The sequence below is a fragment of the Ursus americanus genome, unplaced genomic scaffold (assembly GCF_024610735.1).
Source record: "Ursus americanus isolate L20-20 unplaced genomic scaffold, mUrsAme1.1.p SCAF_154, whole genome shotgun sequence".
Taxonomy (NCBI): Eukaryota; Metazoa; Chordata; class Mammalia; order Carnivora; family Ursidae; genus Ursus; species Ursus americanus.
This window is the reverse complement of record NW_028273736.1, coordinates 140,756-158,447: the sequence shown is the minus strand read 5'-3', so window position 1 is coordinate 158,447 and position 17,692 is coordinate 140,756. Positions and strand designations below refer to the sequence as shown.

At 53.7% G+C, this 17,692-nt stretch overlaps 1 protein-coding gene across 1 annotated transcript in view; it reads right to left on the bottom strand.

The window, feature by feature from the left end:
* The window catches only part of LOC123789945 (uncharacterized), a gene marked incomplete at its 5' end in the record, with an annotated part of 61,762 nt that overhangs the window by 30,968 nt on the left and 13,102 nt on the right, over positions 1 to 17,692 (bottom strand). The window contains one exon of the mRNA XM_087860584.1: positions 14,430 to 14,515. Within this exon, the coding sequence (XP_087716710.1) occupies positions 14,430 to 14,515 (86 nt within the window). The remainder of the gene's footprint in view (positions 1 to 14,429; positions 14,516 to 17,692) is intronic.

The window sequence follows — 17,692 nt, the reverse complement described above, 5'->3', positions numbered from 1 at the left end:
ATCAACAGCTTTATGCCAATAAATTAAGCAATCTGGATGAGATGGAGGCCTTCCTGGAAACCTATAAACTACCAAGACTGAAACAGGAAGAAATTGAATTTTTAAACAGGCCAATTAATTATGAAGAGATTGAGTCAGTGATAAACAACCTTCCAAAAAACAAAACTCCAGGCCCAGATAGTTTTCCTGGGGAATTCTACCAAACATTCAAAGAAGAAATAATACCTATTCTCCTAAAGCTATTTCAAAAAATAGAAACAGAAGGAAAGCTACCAAACTCATTCTATGAGGCCAATATTACCTTGATCCCCAAACCAGGCAAAAACCCCATCAAAAAGGAGAATTACAGACCGATTTCCCTAATGAATATGGACGCCAAAATCCTCAACAAGATCCTGGCTAATAGAATCCAACAGTACATTAAAAGGATTATCCATCATGACCAAGTGGGATTCATCCCTAGGATGAAAGGGTGGTCCAACATTCACAAATCAATCAGTGTCATAGATTTTATCCAGAAGGAAAAATTCAAAAATCATATGATTCTCTCAATAGATGCAGAAAAAGCATTTGACAAAACACAGCATCCTTTCCTGATTAAAACCCTTCAGAGTGCAGGGAAAGAGGGTACATTCCTCAATCTCATAAAAACCATCTATGAAAAGCCTACAGCAAATATCATTCTCAATGGGGAAGAGCTGGAAGCCTTTCCCTTAAGATCAGGAACACGACAAGGATGCCCACTCTCGCCACTATTATTCAACATAGTACTAGAAGTCCTTGCAACAGCAATCAGACCACAAAAAGGGATCAAAGGTATTCAAATCAGCAAAGAAGAAGTCAAAATGTCTCTCTTCGCAGATGACATGATACTCTATATGGAAAACCCAAAAGAATCCACTCCCAAACTATTAGAAGTTATAGAGCAATTCAGTAATGTGGCGGGATACAAAATCAATGCTCAGAAATCAGTTTCATTTCTATACACAAATAATGAGACTGGAGAAAGAGAAATTAGGGGATCCATCCCATTTACAATAGCACCAAAAACCATACGTTAACTTGGAATTTACTTAACCAGAGACGTAAAGGATCTATATTCTAGAATCTATAAATCACTCTTGAAAGACATTGAAGAAGACACAAAAAGATGGAAAAGTATTCCATGCTCATGGATCGGAAGAATTAACATAGTTAAAATGTCCATGCTACCCAGAGCAATCTACAATTTCAATGTTATCCCGATCAAAATACCAATGACATTTTTTGAAGAACTGGAACAAATAGTCCTTAAATTTGTATGGAAGCAGAAAAGGCCCCGAATCGCCAAGGAACTGTTGAAAAGGAATAACAAAGCTGGGGGCATCACAATGCCAGATTTCAAGCTCTACTACAAAGTTGTGATCACAAAGACAGCATGGTACTGGCACAAAATCAGACAAAGACCAATGGAATAGAAGAGAGAACCCAGAAATGGACCCTCGGCTCTTTGGGCAACTAATCTTTGATAAAGCAGGAAAAAAACATCCGGTGGAGAAAAAACAGTCTCTTCAATAAATGGTGCTGGGAAAATTGGACAGCTACATGCAAAAGAATGAAACTTGACCACTCTCTAACACCATGCACAAAGATAAACTCCAAATAGATGAAAGACCTCGATGTGAGACAGGAATCCATCAAAATCCTAGAGGAGAACATAGGCAGAAACCCCTACGACATAGGCCAAAGCAACCTTTTTCATGACACATCCCCAAAGGCAAGAGAAACAAAAGATAAAATGAACTTGTGGGACTTCACCAAGATAAAAAGCTTCTGCACAGCCAAGGAAACAGTCAAAAAAACTAAGAAGCAGCCCACGGAATGGGAGAATATATTTGCAAATGATGCTACAGATAAAACACTGGTATCCAAGATCTACAAAGAACTTCTCAAACTCAATACGTGAGAAACAAATAAACAAATCATAAAATGGGCAGAAGATATGAACAGACACTTTTCCAATGATGACATACAAATGGCTAACAGACACATGAAAAAATGTTCAAAATCATTAGCCTTCAGGGAAATTCAAATCAAAACCACACTAAGATACCACCTTATGCCAGTTAGAATGGCAAAAATGGACAAGGCAAGAAATAACAATTGCTGGAGAGGACGTGGAGAAAGGGGATCTCTCCTACATTGTTGGTGGGAATGCAAGTTGGTACAGCCACTCTGGAAAACAGTGTGGAGGTCCCTTAAAAAGTTAAAAATTGAGCTACCCTATGACCCAGCCATTGCACTACTGGGTATTTACCCAATGATACAGACATAGCGAAGAGAAGGGCCATATGCACCCCAATGTTCATAGCAGCATTGTCCACAGTACCTAAATCATGGAAGGAACCGAGATGCCCTTCAACAGATGACTGGATTAAGAAGTTGTGGTCCATATATACAATGGAATATTACTCAGCTATCAGAAAGAACGAGTTCTCAACATTTGCTGCAACATGGACGGCACTGGAGGAGATAATGCTAAGTGAAAAAAGTCAAGCAGAGAAAGACAATTATCATATGATTTCTCTCATCTATGGAAGATAAGAACTAGGAAGATTGGTAGGGGAAGAAAGGGATAAAGAAACGGGAGGTAATCAGAAGGGGGAATGAAGCATGAGAGACTATGGACTCTGGGAAACAAACTGAGGGCTTCAGAGGGGAGGGGTTGGGGGAATGCGATAGAATGGTCATGGGTAGTAACGAGGACATGTATTGCATGGTGCACTGGGTGTTATATGCAAGTAATGAATCATTGAACTTTACATCAGAAATCAGGGATGTACTGTATGGTGACTAACATAATATAATAAAAAACATTAAAATGAAAAAATGACAAAGAAAACAAAAGTCACAGGGGGCTCAGAGGGCCATGCTAGTTCTCCCGCCCTCAATGCTCAGTGGTGCCCCAAGGGGCACGGGTGGCTGCGCGGCAGTAGACTGAGTCCGGCGCTGGGGCTCGGGTGTCCCCAATTCCCAGCACTATGGTGCCAGGCCCCTGGGGAGGGACCCCTTGGCAGCTGACGTAGAGTTAGCGTTGGCCCCAGGAGCCCGGCGGGCCCTGTCCTTCGACTGTGCGGCCAGCAGAGCGGCGGGCCGAGGTGAGCCCGTGGGGGAGGGCGAGCGGGGGACCAAGCGTAGTGGCACGGGGGGCCATCAAAGGTCGCCAGGGGCTTGGGGGGACCTGCCGGTTCTCCCATCCTGAATGCTCGTGGGCGCCCTGACGGGCCCTGGTGGCTGCGTGGCGGCAGGCTGAGTCCAGCGCTGGGGCTTGGGGGCCCCAATCCCCTGCACTGGGAGGCCAGGCCCCAGAAGAGGAGCCCCTTGGCCCCCGACCTAGGGTTAGGGTAAAGCTATAGGAGCCCGGCAGGCCCAATCCACTGGCTGTGCAGGGAGCAGAGCCGTGGGGCGAGGTGAGGAAGCAGGGGAGGGGGAGCATGGGCCAAATGGTTGAGGCGGGGGGGCCGTCGAAGGTTGCCGGAGGCTCTGGGGCCCTGCCCGTTCTCCTGCCCTGAATGCTCGGCGGCGCCCCCAGGGGCCCGGGTGGGTGTGTGGCATCAGGCTGAGTCCTGCGCTGGTGCTCACGTGTCCCCAAATCGTGGTGCTGAGTTGCCAGGTGCCTAGGAAGGGGCCCCTCAGTGGCCAACCTAGGGTTAGGGATAGGCCCCAGCAGCCCGGCATGCAGGATCCGCCCACTGTGCGGAGAGCAGAGAGGCAGGATGAGGTGAGGGTGCGGGGGAGGGGGAGCATGGGCCCAATGGTCAATGACGCGGGGTGCCATCGAAAGTCGCTGGGGGCTCGGGGGCCCTGCCCATTCTCACGCCCTGAATGCTCAGCAGCACCCCGATGGGCCAGTGTGGATGCGTGGCTGTAGGCTGAGACTGGCGCTGGGCTCGGGGGACCCCAATCCCCGGTGCTGCGGCGCCGGACCCCTGGGGAGTAGCCCCTCCGCAGGGGAACTAGGTTTTCTTCGGGTTAGGCCACAGTAACCTGGCAGGCACAATCGTTGGGCTCTGCAGTGGGGCACGTGAGTGAGCTTTGGCTAATGCAGAGGGCCCTTCCTTCTTCGAAAGGACAGTGAGGGGACTGTGATCTGGGGGCTGCTGGACCCTCATCCCACACATCTGCCATTCCTGTGAGAGGGCCCAGGTCTGAGGCCTTCATCTGCAGAAGAGGAAAGGGGTCCTGGAGAGCCCTGGGTGGGGTGTGGGCACTGTGGGAGAGCAGAGCAGGCTGGAGGGCAGCCTCAGCCCCTAACAGAGCCATTCCCCATCCCCGCTGCCTCCCAGCCCTGTCTCTACCCCAATCCTGGGACCCAGAACAAAGGGCATGGCTTCCACACATCTGGTGGAACGTCGAAAATGGGTGCTCAGCAGGTACTCAGGAGATCCAGGGAGGGCTCGGGGACTGGACATCCCCCACCCAGTGGGAGATTAGTGTCCACAGAAGGACACCCTCTCCTGGCACCTACTGAACGAGGCAGCACGTAGGCACGGGAGGGGAAGTGGGCGGTATCGGGAGGGTCCTGGGAAGGCCAGGGATGGGACAGAGTCCCTTTGTTCCCTCCTTGGTTGGATAGTCACAGAGCACTAGTGTGCACTGAGGGCAATGACCACGCCAGACACGCCACCCCTCACTGCCCACATGCAGTGGAAGTCACGCAGCAAGTGGGCAGGGAAACTGAGCAGGGTGTCCAGCTTCCACTTGGAGGACAGAAATGGTCACACCAGGGGTCAAGGACTCCCACTCACAGAGGCTTTGGGCCAGCCCAAAGGTGGACATGGAGTAGGAATGGGCTCTGACAGCCAGGAGCCGGGGACCGAGGGGCCCAGGTTCCCACAGGGGTTCCCTGGGGCATCCGTGTGGGAGGTGCCCTGTCCTCTGACTCCTCTGCCCACCTGTCTGTCCCCAGGGCCATCTCCTCCATCCTGGGCACCTGGCTGGGCCACTACCCTGAAGATTTCTTCCAGGCCCCAGAATTTCCCTGCCTAAAGACACTACTGGCATACGTAGGGCTCCTCGTGCCAGGCTCAGACCTGGAGCAACGTGCCTGGCTCCTCCTCTCTCAGCTGCGACACCTCGAGCCCGCTGAGCCGGAGGCTGGGGGTGAGGAGGACTGGGGGTGACTGATGGAGGCCTGTGGAGGGGAGAGAGTGGGCCACACAGAGCAAGCCTCCACAGACTACAGTTTGGCTGGTGGCAAGGAGTGGTCTCACATCACTGTCGCCATGAGCTACAGTTGGGGAGACCACCCAGGGACGGGATCTAAGTCTCAGATAATATTGACTGGTGGGAAAACTTGTCTTCATTTGGAAGGGACATGGAAAGACAATCATGATGACCAATTTCTATTCTTGGAACAGCAGCATGCCCCAGGACGAGATCTGAAAGTGCCCCGAAAGCTAGTCCCAGCTCCCACTGGGTGCCTGCTGCAGCTTCAGAGCCTGAGCTGGAAATACCCATCACTGCTGCTGGAGCTCAACAACTCAAAAGTCAGGGACATCACCAGCCGTATCGGGCCCAACACAGCTGGTGGTCAGAGCTCTGATCCACCGTGAGGACGTGCAAGAGTCACCTGCGCCCTTGGAAAGCCAGGAGCCTCAGCAGGCCCCAGCACCAGCCACGGAGGTCCCTGAAGAGCCCGAGATGACACCTCCCACGTCAGAGCCACGGCAGGATATACTCCCAACTCTGACTCTCTGTCGGGAGCTAGAAGAGTCACCTGCACCTTTGGAAAGCCTGGAGCCCGAGCAGGCTCCAGCACTAGCTATGGAGGTCCCTGAAGGGCCCCTGATGCCACCTGCTCTGTCGGAGCCGGCGCAGGACATACTCACTGCTCTGACTCCCTGTCAGGAGCTCCAAGAGCCACCTCCGCCCTTGGCAGCGCCGGAGCCCGAGCAGCTGCAGCACCAGCTACGGAGGTCCCTGAAGAGCCCCTTAGGCCGCGTCCCATGTCACAGCCAACAGAGGATATACTCCCAGCTCTGACTCCCTGTCAGGAGCTTGAGGACCGCCCTGCACTTTTCGCAGCCCCGGCGCCCACACACGCTGCAGCACCAACTATGGAGGTCCCTGAAGGGCCCCTGATGCCACCTGCCCTGTCGGAGACGGCGCAGGACATACTCAGAGCTCTGACTCCCTGTCCGAAGCCTGAAGACCCACCTGCGCCCTTGGCAGCCCCGGAGCCCGAGCAGGCTCCAGTCCTAGCTATGGAGGTCCCTGAAGAGCCCCTTAGGCCACGTGACATGTCGGAGCCAGTGGAGGCTATACTCACAACTCGGACTCTCTGTCGGGAGCTACAAGAGAAACCTGCACCTTTTGCAGCCCCAGGGCCCGAGCACGCTGCAGCACTAGCAATGGAGGCCCCTGAAGGGCCCCTGATGCCACTTGCCGTGTCTGAGCTACCGGAGGATATACACAGAGCTCTGACTCCCTCTCAGGAACTCCAAGAGCCACCTCCGCCCTTGGCAGCGCCGGAGCCCGAGCAGCCTGCAGCACCAGCTTCGGAGGTCCCTGAAGAGCCCCTTAGGCCGCGTTCCATGTCACCACCAACAGAGGATATACTCACAGCTCTGACTCCCTGTCAGGAGCTTGAAGACCCACGTGCACCTTTCGCAGCCCCGGCGCCCACGCACGCTGCAGCACCAACTATGGAGGTCCCTGAAGGGCCCCTGATGCCACTTGCTATGTCAGAGGAAGCGGAGGATACACTCACAGCTCTGACGAACGGTCATGAGCTGCAAGAGCCACCAGCATCTATGGCAGCCCCAGAGCCTGAGCAGGCTCCAGCTCCAGCTATGGAGGTCCCTGAAGGGCCCCTGATGCCACCTGCCCTGTCGGAGCCGGCACAGGACATACTCACAGCTCTGACTCCTTGTCAGAAGCTCAAAAAGCCACCTGCGCCCTTGGCAGCCCCAGAGCCCGAGCAGGCTGCAGTCCTAGCTACGGAGGTCCCTCAAGAGCCCCTTAGGCCACGTGACATGTCAGAGCAACCGGAGTATACACTCACAACTCTGACTCTCTGTCAGGTGCTAGAAAGGTCACCTGCACCTTTGACAGCGCGGGAGCCTGAGCAGGCTCCGGCACCAGCCATGGAGGTCCCTGAAGAGCCCGTGATGACAACTTCCATTTCAGAGCCACAGCGGGATATACTCACAGCTCTGAGTGTCTGTCAGGAGCTTGAAGACCCACCTGCACCTTTCGCAGCCGCAGCGCCCGCGCACGTTGCAGCACTAGCTCTGGAGGTCCCTGAAGGGCCCCTGATGCCACTTGCCATGTCAGAGGAAGCGGAGGATACACTCACAGCTCTGACGAACGGTCATGAGCTGCAAGAGCCACCGGCGTCTATGGCAGCCCCAGAGCCCGAGCAGGCTCCAGCTCCAGCTATGGAGGTCCCTGAAGGGCCCCTGATGCCACCTGCCCTGTCGGAGCCGGCGCAGGACATACTCACAGCTCTGCCTCCCTGTCAGAAGCTCCAAGAGCCACCTGCGCCCTTGGCAGCCCCGGAGCCCGAGCAGGCTGCAGTCCTAGCTATGGAGGTCCCTCAAGAGCCCCTTAGGCCACGTGACATGTCAGAGCCAGCGGAGGATATACTCACAGCTCTGACTCTCTGTCAGGGGCTAGAAAGGTCACCTGCACCTTTGACAGCGCGGGAGCCTGAGCAGGCTCCGGCACCAGCCACGGAGGTCCCTGAAGAGCCCGTGATGACACCTGCCATTTCAGAGCCACGGCAGGATATACTCACAGCTCTGACTCCCTGTCGGGAGCTAGAAGAGTCACCTGCACCTTTGGAAAGCCTGGAGCCCGCGCAGGCTCCAGCACTACCTATGGAGGTCCCTGAGGGGACCCTGATGCCACCTGCCCTGTCGGAGACGGCGCAGGACATACTCACTGCTCTGACTCCCTCTCAGGAGCTCCAGGAGCCACGTCCGGCCTCGGCAGCGCCGGAGCCCGAGCAGCCTGCAGCACCAGCTTCGGAGGTCCCTGAAGAGCCCCTTAGGCCGCGTCCCATGTCACAGCCAACAGAGGATATACTCCCAGCTCTGACTCCCTGTCAGGAGCTTGAGGACCGCCCTGCACTTTTCGCAGCCCCAGCGTCCGCGCACGCTGCAGCACTAGCTACGGAGGTCCCTGAAGGGCCCCTGATGCCACTTGCCATGTCTGAGCCACCAGAGGATGTACACAGAGCTCTGACCCCCTGTCAGCAGCTCCAAGAGCCACCTCCGGCCTTGGCTGCGCCGGAGCCCGAGCAGCCTGCAGCACCAGATTCGGAGGTCCCTGAAGAGCCCCGTAGGCCACGTCTCATGTCACAGCCAACAGATGATATACTCCCAGCTCTGACTCCCTGTGAAGAGCTTGAAGACCGACCTGCACTTTTCGCAGCCCCGGCGCCCACACACGCTGCAGCACCAACTATGGAGGTCCCTGAAGGGCCCCTGATGCCACCTGCCCTGTCGGAGCCGGCGCAGGACATACTCACTGCTCTGACTCCCTGTCAGGAGCTCCAAGGGCCACCTCCGCCCTTGGCAGCACCGGAACCCGAGCAGCCTGCAGCTCCAGCTACGGAAGTCCCTGAAGAGCCCCTTAGGCCACGTCCCATATCAGAGCCAACAGAGGATATACTCAGGGCTCTGACCCTCTCTCAGGTGCAAGAAGAGTCACCTGCACCTTTGACAGCGCGGGAGCCTGAGCAGGCTCCGGCACCAGCCATGGAGGTCGCTGAAGAGCGCGTGATGACACCTCCCATTTCAGAGCCACGGCAGGATATACTCAAAGCTCTGATACCATGTCAGGATCTTGAAGACCCACCTGCACCTTTCGCAGCCCGAGCGCCCGCGCATGCTGCAACACTAACTATGGAGGTCCCTGAAGGGCCCCTGATGCCACCTGCCCTGTCGGAGCCGGCGCAGGACATGCTCACTGCTCTGACTCCCTGTCAGGAGATCCAAGAGCCACCTCCGCCCTTGGCAGCGCCGGAGCCCGAGCAGCCTGCAGCTCCAGCTTCGGAGGTCCCTGAAGAGCCCCTTGGGCCACGTCTCATGTCACAGCCAACAGATGATATACTCCCAGCTCTGACTCCCTGTCAGGAGCTTGAAGACCGTCCGGCACTTTTCGCAGCCCCGGCGCCCACGCACTCTGCAGCACCAACTATGGAGGTCCCTGAAGGGCCCCCGATGCCACTTGCCATGTCAGAGGAAGCGGAGGATACACTCACAGCTCTGACGAAAGGTCATGAGCTGCAAGAGCCACCGGCATCTATGGCAGCCCCAGAGCCCGAGCAGACTCCAGCTCCAGCTATGGAGGTCCCTGAAGGGCCCCCGATGCCACCTGCCCTGTCGGAGCCGGCGCAGGACATACTCACAGCTCTGACTCCCTGTCAGAAGCTCCAAGAGCCACCTGCGCCCTTGGCAGCCCCGGAGCCCGAGCAGGCTGCAGTCCTAGCTATGGAGGTCCCTGAAGAGCCCCTTTGGCCACGTGACATGTCAGAGCCAGCGGAGGCCATACTCACAACTCGGACTCTCTGTCGGGAGCTAGAAGAGTCACCTGCACCTTTTGCAGCCCCGGCGCCCGCGCACGCTGCAGCACTAGCTCTGGAGGTCCCTGAAGGGCCCCTGATGCCACCTGCCCTGTCGGAGCCGGCGCAGGACATACTCACAGCTCTGACTCCCTGTCAGGAGCTCCAAGAGCCACCTCCGCCCTTGGCAGCACCGGAACCCGAGCAGCCTGCAGCACCAGCTACGGAGGTCCCTGAGGAGCCCCTCAGGCCACGTCCCATATCAGAGCCAACAGAGGATATACTCAGGGTGCTGACCCTCTCTCAGGTGCAAGAAGAGTCACCTGCACCTTTGACAGCGCGGGAGCCTGAGCAGGCTCCGGCACCAGCCATGGAGGTCCCTGAAGAGCCCGTGATGACACCTCCCATTTCAGAGCCACGGCAGGATATACTCAGCGCTCTGACTCCCTGTCAGGAGCTTGAAGACCCACCTGCACCTTTGGCAGCCCCGGCGCCCGCGCACGCTGCGGCACTAACTATGGAGGTCCCTGAAGGGCCCCTGATGTCACTTGCCTTGTCAGAGCCAGCGGAGGATATACGCAGAGCTCTGACTCCCTCTCAGCAGCTCCAAGAGCCACCTGCACCTTTGGCAGCCCCGGAGTCCAAGCAGGCTACAGCACCAGTTATCGGGCTTGCCGAAGGGCGCCGCCTACCACCTCTCTCAGTGGAGCATCCGGCCTCGGCCCCGGAGCAGCAGTTCCTGCTCGCTGAATCCCCAAAGGATGGCTTCCCCTCCCCTGTCATTCCAGTGTTTCTAATTTTTGCGTTGTTCATGCACCTATTTCATAGCTCAATACATTCTGGTCTATAAATAAAGGATAAATTGAGTTTTCATGGAATTTTACTCTGATCCTTTTAAATTGTACCTCCAGGTGTCATTAGGTACACAGTGTCTCACAACCTGTCCTTCTACAATATTTCCCTCCCAGACACTCCCGTGCCACTCGTCAGATACTGCTCATTCCCTCAGCCCAGTCCCTGCAGCCACGGCTCCCCTCTCGTCTCCGCCTCTGTGAGTTACTTCTTCTGGGTTTTCATGTGTGTGGGATCAGGCAGTGTGGCCTTTTTGTATCTAGCTACGTAACCTATGAGTGATTCATTTTCTTTTTCAGCTTTTTTTCTCTTAAAAAACAAACAAACGCAGAAAAACAAAAACAGAAACAAAAAAAAAAACCCATTTTACTACAAAGGAATATTGCTGATACAATACCGCGCATGTGAAGCCCCAAAATGAAATGTTTTCACGATCTGGGATAGGCTTCCCTTTTGTAAGTGTGACCCAGGAGCCAGAAATATCTGGGTCCAGGAGACACCTTCAAAATCTTTCATTTTCCTGGATAGGCCAGGTTTCAATGATTCTAATGTGCATGTTATAAAAATATTAAGACTGCATATTAAATCTTCCTCTTTATTACAAACGTATCAGGTAATTTAAAAGTTCTCTAAGGTTTCAGCCAGATTACGTTTCGGTAGCAAAAGAGTGATGTAAATATGAAGAAAGGAAGACACATTCCTTCTACCTTCTACCACGAGAGCCCATAACACATGGCGTCCCTCTTCCAGTCCTTTCCCTCGGAGTGTATGGGTGAGTGAGAGCGGGGGAGGGGGTTTGCCTGTGTGGGGGACAGGGTGGGGCAGGGAGGGTTCCACAGCTGGGCTCTTGTGCGGCCGGAGGTCCCCACAGTGGACAGGCACTGCTACACCTCTCCTGTCCCCTTCTGCATTTTCAGGGGCTACACATCATTTACTCAGCAGCACCACCTGCCCAACAACTGAGACCTCTCCAATTCTTTGAGTCTCCTCCTTAAAGTGAAGAGTACAATGTGCCGTAAATCTCTTCTGCTTTAGGGCTGTTTCCTAAAAGCACAATTTCTGGAACACACGCTAGTCCCATTGTTGGAGTATTGGCTGCAGGGTCCTCTAGCTATACTCTCTTTCTTTCCGTGGAGCCTTGCTCGGGAAAGGAGGGTCCCCGGAGACTAGAGATGAACCCTGAAATCACGAGGAAGACAAGCCAGCACTGAGGCCACCAGGCTACCTGGGCGGGACCCGTGGAGCAGGGAAGAGCCTGTCCATACCGCCCTCATGGATCCTCCCTCCACAAGCAGCCCTGCCCCCCCACCCCCCCACCCCCGTCCTGGAACACCCCTCATCCAGACCCTGTCCCGGGACACACCCCAGCCACTCCAGCCCCTCTTGCTCTAGAACTCAGCTTCTAAGTAGAGCAACCGGGTCCTGCTTCCAGGCCAGCAGAGGGGCGTCGGCCGGGCCACACTTGTCTGCTTGCTCCGGGTCCATCCTTTTGGGCCCTCTCCTCGCAGGAAGGAACCAACCTCTCAGGGCCGCTCAGCTCAGGGAGTCACGGACATGACCTGAATGTGTTCATCCATATGTCCACTAGGTGGCAACAGCGAGAACTGCTTGAACCTCTGTGAACAGGAGGGACCTTTACTGAGGAGGCAAGAGCAGGCTAGCTGAGGAGGACAAAGCCGGAACTGACACCCCACACCCACCCCCCACCATGGGGTGGACGTGACATTCCTCAGGCACTCCCGGCTGCCCTAAGGGGCAAAGAAATAGTTCACCTATAGACACCATAATCCTGCAAGACTTAAGTCTCCCTCAGTTTCCCAATGTCTTAGCACTTTCCAAGAACCAAGCCTTTCTATCAGTTACTTAGCTTCCTGAAGGGAAAGTAGATACAATGAAATGTCCTTCTAATCTGCAGCCTCCAGGAAGTTCCCAACCGTCTTAATGTTCATGCCTTGCTAGAGGGCAAAACCACCTTCCCTAGACAATGGCAAGGCCTCCGTACCTTGGGAGTCTTCTTTCACGTATGCAAGTATTATCTCAACCTCCCTTTTTCCTTCCCTTCCCCCAACCCCATAGTCTTATCATCAGCCACCCCTCACAAGCCGGGGCAGCAGCTCTTTCTGCCACGGGTCCTGTCATAAACCACCAGTTTTGCACCAAAGACGTCTCAAGAATTCTCTCCTGGTCGTCGGCTCCGGGTTCCACCCCACTGAACCTCACCTATATTCCACGACCTCCTCATTTCCAAAGCACACTGGGTGCTCATGGAAGCTGCAGGATGGACAGAGCCTCAACCGGCGGCTTTGGCACTGGGCATAGCCCCTCCACACCCCTCAGGCTCCTCCAGCAGCGACCCCCTGCCCCTGCCAGCCCCGATTCCCGATAACCCTCCGGTTCAGTTGTTGTGAGAGCAGTGCCTACGCTTCCTGCTCGAGACCCAAGTGAGGAGAAGGGAGAGATCCCTCTCCTCGCACCAAGTCACTTGACGGGGAGTCCACTTGATCAGAAGCTCTCCGTCTGGGAGCCCTGCAAAGGACAGGAATGCTGTGACCCTCCGCCTTCCCTCAGGACCTTTGGTGTGGGGAGCACCGCAGACGTCTACACAACTTGGCGCACAACAGCATCACACCTCCGCGCCTACAGATGCGGGCGGCCGTTTTTATTCTCACCCTCTCAAGAGGCGGGGAAAGCCCTCTGGGAACGCAAGGCACACAGAGCAACCCGCTGACCCTGAGCCCCACCGGGCCCCCTGGCAAGGGGCAGTGCATCCCCGTCCAGGCAAAAACACCTGCGAAACAGGGCACTAGGCCCCTGCCCCCCGAAAACGAGGTGAAACAACAAGTGAACAGCAAGTTTACAGACCAAAGAGGACGGCCAAACTCCAGCGCTAGGGGAAAACAGCACCTAGAGCTCGAGGCTTTTTCTCATCATTCATTTCTCTCTCCATTCAACATTTTCCATTTCGTTTTTTTTTTTTGTCTTGTCTTTTGTCCCTTTCCAACTACTTTTTCTTTTTCTCTTAGCAACTCTTCATTTTTCAATCTTTTCTTAACTTTCATTTTTTACATTGACATTTTATACACATATTCTTCATTTTTGGATTTCTGTCGCTATATTCAATTTGATTTCTGTGTATATATGAGTTTGGCTTTCTTTACCATTTTGGGATTTAGTGACTTCCAACACACCGACCAACAGACACTCGGGACCAAGTGGCTCACCCTGTTTTGTCCACCCTGTGAGATCCTAATCTCTCTCTCCCCCATCCATTCTTCTCCGGGGAAAGTGACTAGAGGGAGGGATTCACGGCAAAAGAAAGAGCCAGAGGTAACCCTCTCTGCCACTGATCTAATGCATACGGTTTTAAGTAAGATGTCAGAGCTGGAACTCAGGATGACAATTACAGAGTTGCTAGCTGGGCTTGAAAAAAGTCTAAATGACACGAGAGACTCTCAGAGTGCAGAAATGAAATCGAATCAGGCCCAAATTCCAAAGGCTCTAACTGAGATGCAGTCTACATTGGATGTGGATGCTCTAACGGCCAGGGTCAATGAGGCAGAAAGCAGAGTCAGTGACACCAAAGACAAGCTGACGGAAAGGAAGGAAGCCGAGGAAGAGAGAGAAAGCCAACGAATGGACCATGGGTGGAGGAATCGAAAAATCAGTGATGCCACAAAAGGAAACAATATTGGAATTACTTCTGGCCCCGAGGGAGAAGACACAGAGGGACAGAAGATCTATCCGTGTAGATCGTAGCTGAGAACTTCCCCAATCTGGGAGGGAAACGGGCATTCAAGTCCAAGAGGTAGAGAGGACTCTTCCCCAAATCCACAGGAATAGAGGAACACCCTAACATATACAGTGACGTTTGCAATTTCAGACACAAAGAGAAAATCCTGAAAGCAGCTTGAGACAAGAGGGTCTTCTAGCCACATACCTATCCACAGAGACCTGGCACACCAGAAAGGGCTGGCGTGATCGAGTCAGGGTACTAAATGAGAAAAACATGCAGCCAAGAATACTTTACCCAGCAAGGAGGCATTCCGAATAGGAGCAGAGATAAAGAGCTTCCAGGACAGAAAGGAACTCAAAGGATTTGGCCGCGAAACCACCCTGCAAGAAATAGGAAGGGGGATCCTGTAAGTGAAGAGACACTCCAAGAGTACCACAGACCAGAAAGAAACAGAGACCATCTACAGAATTAGGGACGTGACAGGTAACGCAATGGACTCATCTCCATCTGCTTTTTAGATTTTTTCTTTATCATTGGTCTGAAGCAATTTTATTGCTTCCCATTTTATTGGGATGTAGGTTGATAAGGAGGGTTTTTTTTTTTTTTTCATGATCTTTATGTTTGGGGATTTTGTTGGCTGGATTCCTGAATTCTTGAATCTCTGGGTGTAGAGGGTTCATACAATTCAGATAATAATCAGACATTACTTCTTCAAACAGTTTTTTTCTGTACCTCAGCCAATTTCTTATCTACCAGGCCACGTGAAATTGCTACAAAGCTCACACATACTCTAGTGTTTGTGTGCAGGGCGTGGTTTGCACCCTTCCTTTTCTCTGCTTTATTCTGGACAAATGCAGTGATCATACATTCACGTTCTCTCTCTCTCTCTCTCTCTCTCTTTTTGCTATTTAGTGTCTAACGTGAAAGAAAGGCCATCTACTACATTTTTCATCTTAGACGTGCTACTGTTCAGCTCCAGAAGTTGGGTTTTCCTTGTTTTCCTATTTTCTATATCTCTGTTTCACTTCATCCTTTGTGTACATTCTTACGTATATAAAACCTCTTTCTAACGGTGGTTTGAATGTCCATGGGCAATACTTCCATCGTCTTTTTCATTTCTGGGTAGGTTTCTATTGTTTAATCTTTCTCCTCAGTACGAGGTGAACTTTTCTCCCTCTTTGCATCCTGGTAATCTTTTGTTGGAAGGCAGGTATCGTGAATGTTAATTGTTAGGTATTAACTATGGCTTATATTTCTACACATACTCTTGAGGATTGTTCTGATGGGGAGGCTCCTGGAAAACTATTTTATCCTTCCAGACTAGCTTTCCAAAGGTTTGTTAGGTGGTATCACAGTGGTCTTCAATGTATTTTGCTACTGTTCTGTTGGTATTCTGAGCTCTCTTTGCAATGTCCCACGAATTACGAGGTTTTCCACTCTGCCTGCTGCCGGTAGCACAGACTTTTCCTGATTGTGTGTGAAGGCTAGTGACATTTTCCTCTCTGCTTCCCCTGGGCTATTATTTTCCCCACACCACCTACGTTCCTCACACATGTGCCCTACTGCGGAATGCTATGACAACTCCAAAGTGATCCTAGATGGCTTTCTGAGGTCCTCTTTCTCTGTGCAGCTCTCCTCAGTATTCTGTACTGTAAACCACAGCCATATTGTCTTCTCCAGACTTCCACCTTGCTGTCTCCAACTCATGGAAATGGCTGAGCTTCGCCTGTGTTCTACATTCCTGACCCGTAGACTAGAAATGAAATCTCTTTAGGCAGTAAGTTAGGGAAATGCAGAGTCCCTCATGTTTGTCTTCCCCCTTGCACTAGTCACTTCCCTGCATTGCCTGGAAATATATCGAAAGTGTTCTTTTGCCAGGGCGCCTGGGTGGCTCAGTTGCTTACGCCTCCGACTCGTGATCTGGACTCAGGTCACGAACTCAGGGTCTTGGGATCAAGACCAGCATTGCGCATCACACTCAGCACAGAGTCGGCTTGAGATTCTGTCTCCCCTCTCCCTCTCTCCTCCCCACCCCACCCCCACTCTGTCTCTCAAACCAACACAGAAGATCTTTCAAATAAAAGAAAACCAGTTACGTAAGAGACAGCCTCTGCAACAAGGGGAAGACCCCAGCAGGGTCCGTGCCTTGCCCAGAATCACAGACTGGTAAGAAGGCAGAACCAGGCCTGAACCCAGCTCTCCGAGTGTCCTCAACGGTGGGGCCGTGGCTGAACCTAGCTACTCACTGGGAGCTCGGGAAGAGGTTGTGTTTTGGAACTGGCTGTAGACCTGGAGATGGTATGGGGGTGACAAGAAGCATCGACATCCCAGGCAGGAGGCATCCCAGCACGTACCCGTCTGAGGAGGAGCCCAGGCCAGGGCAACCCACTGACGGCACCCCTGCCCGCAGGACACCCAGAGGAAAGGAGGGATGGCTCGTGACACACGACTGGCAGCGTCTAGGGGTAAGGGTGGGCTCAGCCCCTCTAAGCCAAGGCTCCAATGCCTTCTGCAGGGTTTGCCTTGGAAATTAGAAAGCCTAAGGCCTGGGAAAGCTATTTCCCATCCACCCCTAGGTGGGACTCTCATCTTCTGGGCCTGCACAATAGGAGTACTGGGGCACGCACACGTGCACAGATACACACACAACACAATAGGGACTGTGGGTGGCATCGGAGGAGCTACAGACTCAGAGAAGGTGAGAAAGGAAGAAAATGTGGTGGCAGGTATTCCCTACGTGGGACACCACTCCCCCAGTTTCTTAGATGGTATCCCACCTATGCCTGTGGACTTCCGCAAGAAGTCCGCTGGAAAAATCCCTATCGCACAGGCAAGACACAGACCATCCCTGACGGGCACAACGGCTTCTCCGGGGTCCCCAACAGGGAAGATGGAGACTTGCGTCAGAGCCCGGGGTGTTTCTAAGCTGGGGCCCTGGCTGCACCCAGACCTTCCCTAGGGCCTGTGGAGAGGGTTGTGTTGGTGTCACCGGGTACGCATGTGGCATGGCACGCAGAAAGGGGATGAGCAGTCGGCAGCCCAGAGCACTGTTTGTGTAGGTGCTAGTCCAGGTGTGCACTCGGGGAGGGGATCCCAGGAAGTGAAGTCACTTCCCTGATAACCGACCCCCACAGAACTTGGAACCCCGGTCACCAGGCACCCACATTCTAGTGCGGTCCCGTATCAGGCTCACTTGGCCGGAGACATTCGATAGTGAAAGATGTTCTCTTGCTGCGTGCCCATTTTCCGGGGCTCTGGCTTCCAGAAACCCCGGGCTGAGGGACTTTTCACCTGCTGCAGACACTGGCTCAACCCGCGCCCCCGACGCCGCAGGGCCTTTGCCAGGAGGTGCCGGAAGGTAATACCGAGCGGCCTAGGCCAGGCCAGGCCACGCCAGGCCACGCCAGGCCAGGCCAGGCCACCTCTCCGAGCCACCCCCGGGCAGCCCCATCCCCCTAGTTTCAGGGAAAGAGGGGTATGTGGGGGAGGTCCCGCCCTGGGCTGGAGGAGGTTGCAGGGCAGTGGATACCCTGGGGATGCCTTCATGGTCACACCGA